This window comes from Apteryx mantelli, chromosome 28, assembly GCF_036417845.1.
Source record: "Apteryx mantelli isolate bAptMan1 chromosome 28, bAptMan1.hap1, whole genome shotgun sequence".
Classification (NCBI taxonomy): domain Eukaryota; kingdom Metazoa; phylum Chordata; class Aves; order Apterygiformes; family Apterygidae; genus Apteryx; species Apteryx mantelli.
The window spans coordinates 223,878-232,162 of record NC_090005.1 but is presented as its reverse complement, the minus strand read 5'-3'; the positions used below and the strand labels follow the sequence as shown (position 1 = coordinate 232,162).

The 8,285-nt window shown below is 48.0% G+C and overlaps 1 protein-coding gene across 3 annotated transcripts; it reads left to right on the top strand.

Moving 5' to 3' along the window:
- The first annotated feature begins 107 nt into the window (after positions 1-107).
- Positions 108-8,249, top strand: TMEM106A (transmembrane protein 106A). Of its 3 annotated transcripts, XM_067312075.1 has the most exons (9): positions 108-168; positions 1,968-2,207; positions 2,637-2,700; positions 3,146-3,305; positions 3,724-3,864; positions 4,444-4,487; positions 5,072-5,125; positions 6,570-6,739; positions 7,790-8,249. In XM_067312075.1, the coding sequence occupies exons 2-8, from the start codon at positions 1,988-1,990 to the stop codon at positions 6,688-6,690; spliced, it is 804 nt and encodes a 267-aa protein (XP_067168176.1). In that variant the 5' UTR covers positions 108-168; positions 1,968-1,987; the 3' UTR covers positions 6,691-6,739; positions 7,790-8,249. The 3 variants fall into 3 exon arrangements, with proteins under 3 accessions (XP_067168176.1, XP_013806937.1, XP_067168174.1); XM_013951483.2 differs by having other exon boundaries at positions 6,570-8,249; XM_067312073.1 differs by lacking the exons at positions 6,570-6,739; positions 7,790-8,249 and adding an exon at positions 6,024-6,563.
- The last annotated feature ends 36 nt before the right edge of the window (positions 8,250-8,285 follow it).

Below are 8,285 nucleotides of genomic sequence, written 5' to 3'. Positions count from 1 at the left end.
GGTGGAGGCAGCCTGGGGGGAGCTACCTGCCCAGGCCCGCCCCATGGGGCTGCCTGGGGGGCTGGGCCTGTCCTGCTCCGCCCCACCCCGCGCCGTGGCGCTTTCGGTTCCGCTTCCCCTTCCCCACCAGGCTGGGCAGGGCAGGGCTGCTGCCTGCGGCACCGGCCGGTGAGCAGGGGTGGCCAGAGGGGCTGCGGGGCGGCTGCTGGGGTGGCGGGCTGGTGGCTGTTCCTGTTCCGGGTGGGTGCGAGGGGCAGGGCCCATGGAAGCTCTGTTAGCGGTGGGGTGGAGGTGGGCCTGGCCGCAACGATGCAGCTGTGCTCGCAGGAGCTACTGCTCTCCTGAACGAGGAGCTCACAGCCCACCCCCCCCCCCCCCCAGCTCCCTGTTGACGGTGCCTTGGGGGAGCAGGAAGGGCTGGTCCCTGTGAAATGGCCTGGGCTCCATCACCTTCGCAGGCTACTTTTCCCTTGCAGCCCCTGGGGCCCCCTGCCCAAGAGTGCTGGTGTGCGGTGTACGTTATGGGAACCCGGAAGATTGTCTGAGGGCAGTAAGCAAAGGGGTTAAGCTTCTCCACACACTGCACCTTGCGCTTGGCCTCTCTGCTATCCACCAATGAGTTTCCTAGCTTTCACGGTCATTTGTCCCAACTCTGTGAAGGGACTGGCACCTCCTCCTCACTGCTTGTTCTTGAAAAACTAGTAAAGATTAACTGAGGGTATGGGAAAAGCTGCAGCTTAAATGCTTAGGGAGCTCGGAGGCTGCGCAGATAGGGCCTGTAGTACGATGTTAAAGGGGTCCTTCCCTTGTTAGCTGAAAGGCTAAAATCCTTCAAGCATCTTTGTCTTTCTCTTCCCCTTTACATGCTGCAAGAGCATAGGGAACACTTTGAATTACCTCAAGCCTCCAAGCAGTGTCTTGCAGAATCTAATCAAATCAAGGTTACAGGGCTGCTGAGAGGTTCCTCTGTGACCCTTCATGGCTAAATAGGCCATGCTGCAGCCATTTCCTTCCTTCCTGGTTCTTCCCTTGTCAACAAGAGGAGTAGCAGCTGCCGCTGGAATCAGCTCATCTCGTGCTCTTGTGTTCCCAGATGCACCCAGGTTTGTGGGCTGAGGATGAACGCTTGGCCCTGCAAGGCTGCAGTGGATGTTCTCCACTGCCAGATGGTGCTTTCTCCTCTCCAATATGTTTTACAAAAAAGAGCCCTGCAGGGATCTTTACTTTCAGCCTTTGGATCATCTGGGCAAATGTACAACTGCTGTTTATCTAGGCTAAATATGCTACCTCTGGGTCATTAAAACAAGACTGTCTGGAGGAAGGGCTGGCACAGATAGGAAACTGTGTTGAGCTGTCTTTGTGATGAAAACGTAGCTTATTTTTCTCTGCTTGGTGTTGTTAATGCTTTTGGGAGGATTGCTAGGAGCTGATGTAGAAGTTTCTGATTGCCAGGAGCCTGGGAAAATTAGTTCAGCTGCCATTTTGGTGTTTAAAAATAGTCCATTGGGCACTGTTTGATTTTAATCAGGCTAGTGTTAGTAACACTGTGTTTGCTAGGAAATACCAAGGCCTTAGTATTCAGGTGAGTTCCCCGTTGGACATAGATGAATAATGACTATACGAGAACTTTGGAGTTCTACTATTGGGCTGTGTTGTCATCTCAAAATGTTCAAGTGCTTTGAGTCAGCCTTCCTCCTCTCTTACAAAACACCATGAGATGAAGAAGAACCTGGTGTGTTATAGGGTGGTGTTCTTGGACTTTTTCCTGCAACCAGAGTGGCCAGAAACTTCCATGTTTAAAAGCATGAGTTACATGGAGTAACTTTTTAAAAGCAACTTCAGAGCTGTACTTAAAGAAATTTGCCAAATTATATACTTGTGATCTATTATACATGCTAATAGTGCTGCTCTTGGAGGTTGGTTAATAAAGATAACTTTCCTAAAGCATTTTTGTGTTGGACACTTAGTGAGAATTCTTCCTTCAAGCATGGGTGAAAAACTTTCACAGTTCTGGAAAGCATCTGACCAAAAGGAGAGTGAGGGCAAACTGATCTTACCCAGGCAAAAGGATGCAGAAGATGAAATCGCCAGTTATGCTAGTATCAACGGAGGAGACCCTGCTATGTCCTGTGTGCCCTGTGTGGGCATTGCAAGTCGAAGCTATGTCAACTGTCCAACATGTCAGGGAACAGGAAGGATCCCCAGGGGTAGGTGATTCTTCTGTGTGCTGTGCCTGCTTTTTGAGCCTCCTGAGGTTGGTGTGTGTCTTTTCCCAAAAGACCTTCGTTGAATCAGCTGGTCTTTACTGCATCCAGTCCACAAAGAGTGTCCTGCCTCTTTTAGCACCTCAGGCTCTCCAGTGAGATCTGTGGGCTGCCCCTCTTGGGAGAGAATGGGGTGGGCAGGCAGGTGCTGAATTACTCAAAGCCTGCCCTGGGGCACCTGGGGGATTGCTGTTTCTGCCCGGAGCTGGGAATGTTCAAACTGAACTCTGTTGCATCACACTCACCTTCTAAACTGGACAATGTCACTAGTAAGGTGCATTGCACAGCAGCTTAGTGTCAATCTGCAGTCAATGTGCTTTATTCACTTGGGTGCTCAGTGCAGTCTCTGATCTGCTGCCCCACCTCTTTCAGAGCAAGAGAAGCAACTGGTGGCTCTGATTCCATATGGTGACCAGAGGCTGAAGCCTAGACGAACGTAAGTCCTGTTAAACTCTGCCCCTTTCTCATCCTTTGAATGTTTCTTCTGTGTGTGAAGGGAGGACTTGGTCCTTTGGGAAGCAGTCTATCTGCAGCTGTTTGTTGGAGGGTGTTTTCTCTTTGTGCTATGACTTGCAGTAAGTTTGGTGTTTACAGTGTCTGTTCCACAACAGCAGATGCCTGGATGATCCTCTGTGCAGGAGGAAATGTGGAGTTATGGGAGATCTCTAGCAATTCCTGTCTGCTTCCACAGTCACAGGCAGTGTGTCACTGTGTGGGAGCACCCTCCTGCTTCTCCCATCGTTTGGGAGTTCTACACAAACCCGCCCCAGCTTTCTGGCACCCAAACTCCTGTTGTCTCCCTCCACCGAGCTGAAGCTGGGCTGCAGGTGCTTGCAGCTGATGAGCCAAGAGAACGATGTGGCCATGGTACTGTTTTGCAGGAAACTATATGTATGTCTTGCTGTGACGATCTGCCTGCTGATGACATCTCTCAGTATCTTCTTCCTGTTTCCTCGCTCCATTACTGTGCTGCCTGCAGGGCTGAATGCCTCCTCCATTGGCTTTAATGCCACCACCACCAGTATATATCTCAACATGACGGTGAGTTCTCAGCTCAGAGTCAAATGGTGGGCAAAAAGGGCAGGGCCTCTCCTTATTATTCTCTGTGCCGCTCCATGCAGAATAACTGATCGCTGTCTCTAGTTAAAGTCTGGTTGTCCACACCAACTCAGTCCAGTTTAGGGCTGCTTAAGGAGCAATGTCAGGAGTGTGTTAGTGTCAGAGCCGTGAGTAGCCTGGTTGTGAGTAAGGGCGTCATGCAGAGTGGTCAAAGGGGCTGTGCAGGAGCAGTATGGTGATTAATTCTGGGAACCAGGCTGGGTATATTTCTCAGGATTGGAAGGGGACATGTGGTCCAGTGCTGCTGTAAGGTTATAGCAGGGATATATTTAAAGTAGTTTTGCTACAGTAACATACAGCTCTGCTGCAGGGTGGTTTCTTTTCTTGTTTCTCTCCCTAGAATGTGCTGAACATAACTAATAACAACTTCTACCCAGTCACTGTTGTGCAGCTGGACATAGAAGTTTTACACCAGTCCCTGGTAATAGGGAAGACCACCATGAAAACCCTGCTGAATATCAGCCCATTACAGAGTGGCCAGGTGAGCTTTGCTGCCTCTTGCAGTTCTCCTAAACTAATCTGGATGTCCTGGATGGGGTGGGGGTGCTTCTTCTATGCCTGACCTACTCCTTTGTCATCTGCCAGCTAATTGCCCAAAGTCCCTCCACGTGCAGCTTCTGTTTCTACTTACCTGTCCCCACTACAGAAGGGGACTTGTAGGAATTTACATGTTGCTGAATTTGAAGCTAGTACGTTTCTGGGCAAGGAATAGCTGCCTGCTGCCCAGATAGTGGGCAGGGTTGTGTGCTTGCCTTAAAATGATGGAATGTTTAAGAACAAGTTAGACAAAACCCTAGTGGGAACAGTTTGGGCACAGCTGATCCTTCCTTGCTGTAAAGGGCAGGCATGTGGCCTAGATGACCTTTTCAGACCTAATTTCTGATTCTATTTTGTTACCCACTATTAAGGACAATTGCTAGGCTAGAACTTGAAATTCAGGTTCTGAACTGGGGAGAGTTGGACTCTCATTAGTTGCCCCTACTTCTGCTCTCTGGACTGTATCCAAACATAACTATAATTCTTGTGTGTTTTCTGATTTTTCTTCTGTTCACATTTGCAGATCTATTATATGGTGGCCAGTAGGATATTGGACAACAATACCTAGTGAGTAATTCTTGAAGATTTCTTCCCTTGCTTAGTAAGTGATATTAATATTTAAAGGCTTTCTACAACTAGGCTTGTTGTGCTGGTCCTATCTCTTCAGTGAAACTGAGTGTGTCTTTTTGAGTTTAATGTGTGCAGCTGACCCAGACACAAATCTGGCACATCCATTTTAAACTATTTTCCTTTCTTATCTGATGGTGTTCACTGCCGACTGTTGGCTCAGCAGTGACAGCGTCATTTTCCTATATTCTGACAAGTAAGTGATGGTATCAGTTTGATGTCTAGGTTGCAAACTTTTGATGCTCCATTTGTGAGCAGCTAAATGCATCTTGTGCCGCCCACACTTCTCTGCAGATAACCAGCAAGCTATGCAAAGTTCATAGCAATCACAGCTTCTGTGCAGATAGGTTGTATGTATTGCATATTTGGGAGTCCCATGATTACTGGATCCAAAGTGACTGAGTTGTCAAAATCTTCTAAGGACAGACCTTTTCAGAGAAGCAGAGAGACAATGGAATAAATGAGGACCAGGAGATGCATGGTGCAGGCCACTCTTATGAAATAAACTCTCTTTTCTCTTTTAGTAACATCTGCACCTGGACAAAAATCAAAGTCCACAATGTTCTGCTGCATATACAGTAAGTGGTGCCTGGTTCAGAACTAAAACTAATATTCATGCGACCTGCATTCTTTCTGAACTCCCTTCAAGGTCAGCCAGTCACTGTTTTTGGAGACCAGAACTGGCTGCAGTGTGAATGTTGTGTTACCCAGATAAGTTTGCTGAGGTGTAAGGGGGAGATAATTCTCCAAAGCTATTGGTGCTGTGAGAAGTCCCCTCGATTTAGGCTTGCTTACAGCACAAGCTGTTGCTGTTGCTTGTGTTACACGGCACATTGGCCTGACCAACTTCCTTTCCTAATGCTGGTTGTAGCTGTTGAAAAGGAGTAATTTGACCTGGAGCTGGAAGCAGGGGCTGGTTCCTGCCTGCCTGCCTTGGGGTGTGGGAGGCAGACTCAGTCAGCCTGGTCTCTGTTGGAGGGGCTGGCAGCAGCTGCAGAGAGCAGGACAGAGCAAAGCAGGTTTTTTGTGTGGATCCTGTTGCCCAAAGCAGCTCCTGTTCAGGGAATGGTCCAGGGGACTATGCTCAGCTTGATTGTGATTGAGAGTAAGACAGACCCTGCTGGAAAAGCAAATGCAGGTTATCTGTTCCTGCCTGCGAGGGGGAGAAGTACAACTGCGGTTTTGTAACACGGCTCCTCCTGGGACCTGCTGCTACTGTCCTGGCCTGTGTCGCAGCTAAATAGGCAGAGGAGACAAGGAAGTCCTTGCTGGGCGTAGCATTGCTAGTATGCCCCTATGCAGCCACTGAAAGAAGAGTGATCTTCATTGAGTTCAAGCTGCTTTGGAAAGCTGTGGGCAGAAATTGTCTCTTGGTGCAGTCTGTGTCCACTAGAGGGACCTCCCTGCCCATCTGTGTTGACTGTGTCCTTCTTAACTGATGCTCTCAGCTGACAGGACCCTTGCTTTCTCCACCAGCAAGCTCTCCATTAGCCAGAGGGTGAAGAAGATGTTGGTGATCTTTACGATTTTCTGTACTATGTCTCATCCCACTGTTATTGCCCATGGATGGATTGCACAGTACTGGGAGAAACTACTTAATGCAAAAGCTCTTGAGGTGGCACAGAAAGACAGCGACTGAATGATATGCTTTTGTCTAGCTAAGTCCATAAACAGTCACCTGGTATGTCTTGCACTAGCACCTTAGGAACAGGTAAATGGTGAAACGGCACAGGAGTGTTATCCTGGAGCAACGAGTCTTTCTAATATTGGGCTTCTTGAATGGCCAAAGCATTCTTTGCAGTGGTGGGGAGCTTGTAAAGGCTTCCTTAAACTAATGCAGTCTGAATGATGTTCTCCCTCTCTGACATGTGAAATGGAGCTGAGGATATGTGATAGTGTTCTGGACTGTATAATAGGGACAAAACAGGATGGCAGCAGAAGCACACCGTGGGACCCTTATATTATGGGGATTTTTGTCTGGAACAGTCATGAGTGCAGCTCCGGTCTGCTCTTGCCTTGCAGGGGCACCCTGACCTGCACGTACCTGTGCCACTCAGAGCAGCTGGCTTTTGAAAACTACCAGTACGTGGACTGCCGTGGGAATGCCACGCTACCTCACCCACTGCACCACCCCCTGCTGTGACAGGGCCAGGCTGGCAGACCTTTTGGATGCTGCATGCTCCATCACAAAGGCAAGTCATAGGGAGACAAAATTCTGGGGCTTCTTTTCAATTCATGACTTAAACAGGAGACTTTGTGCTTTCCTGGGATGAGACATCTCCTCTGCAAAGATAGTAACATGCTCGGCCTTATGAGTGTGGAATATACTGCCCTCAGATTTGCAGCTTCCTTTCTTCGATGCCTTATCATGACTGACCCTTCAGCAGAGTGACTAATACATGGGGTGTCTGTGCTGGCTCATCAGAATGGGCCACATTCATGATCTCTGCAGTATTTTACTGCTACATTGGAGCCAGTGCCCTATTAATCAAACTAACTCTAGCTGTTTCCTCCTTGCATAATTTTGTACTATCCTGAATGTAAGTATCTCATAATGCACAAAAGAAGGACTGTGATGAGACTTTTTGGCTGGATTGCATCTCTATCACCACTGTCCAATGCTATTTGCACAGCCTGCTCTGTGAGAGCATGAAACGGGACTGATGTCTCTGTATCTCTGGCTCTTAATCAAGTGCATGTCATGCTGAAACACCTGTGTGTGTGACTTTTGGATGGCTATTGTATTGAGCTGTCCAGTGTAGGAAGCAAGAATGCACTGTCTTGATTTTATATATGTATTTTTAAAAGCAGCTCATCTACTGGCTGCTCTTTAGGAGGATCCCTTTCAGCCAGGAGAAAATGCATTTCGTAGCATGGAGCAGAAAGATTGCTGCTTTCCAGCTGGTCATGAGAGGAAGGCTATTGGTTTTTGGTGGCCACCACATGCTGTTTGCTGTGCTGCTTCCTTGCATGCTCTGGCATTTAATGCTTTCAACTTGAACAAGCATGAGAAAGTTCATCTCTGACAATAAAAGCTCAGCCTGCACAAGTGTCAGAAAACAGCTGAGGCTTTTTTTGTCTAAAGCTGTAAAACAACCCAATGAACTTTATGGGAGGAATAGCTCTGGCGCAGCCTTCTTTCCTCCCAGTGCTGGGAATGTAGCAGTTGTATCCCCCATATGATGGATGGGTTATAACCTATGCCTGGGGTTTCAGTTTAGCTAGTGCCTGATGCATTCTAGGTGGTGAAGTAGGAGCCTGGGAGTTACTGGACTAAAAATTCTTACTCAGAAGCAGTTCAGCATTTTCCTGTACCATTCCCACTGAAGGAGAGAATCAGTATGTTAGAACAGTTGGAAGGAAACCTCTGACCCTCACTTCAAAATGTGCTTCCCAACCCAGCACTTCTTACAGAGCTGTAGCAGGGTGTTTCTCCTCACATCATCCGTTGAGATCACACTGAAATGGTAACTAGTCAACTAACTCCCTCCAGCAGGGATGAGGAAGCTCCATGTGCCATTCTGGAATCCTCCCTGCTCTTGTCACATCTCTGCAGTAGTTTTGAATTTGCTGTATTGTTGGTTCTACCACACTCTCCCTACCTCTGCTGTTCAGTTTTCAGCTGTGCTTCTGCAGCACTGCTGTTATGCACTTTCACCATCTCCTTCTGTTCACAAATAAAAGACATTGTACAACCAGAAAGGGGTGATTTGTCTTTGCACAGCAGATCCTCACCTC

What these genes read in the sequence shown, in the direction of transcription:
- TMEM106A (XM_067312073.1), top strand. Translation starts at nt 1,988, where the DNA reads ATGGGTGAAAAACTTTCACAGTTCTGGAAAGCATCTGACCAAAAGGAG. An exon ending in AACAGGAAGGATCCCCAGGG is followed by an intron (nt 2,208 to 2,636) that starts GTAGGTGATTCT and finishes CACCTCTTTCAG; the next exon opens with AGCAAGAGAAGCAACTGGTG. An exon ending in ATATTGGACAACAATACCTA is followed by an intron (nt 4,488 to 5,071) that starts GTGAGTAATTCT and finishes TTTCTCTTTTAG; the next exon opens with TAACATCTGCACCTGGACAA.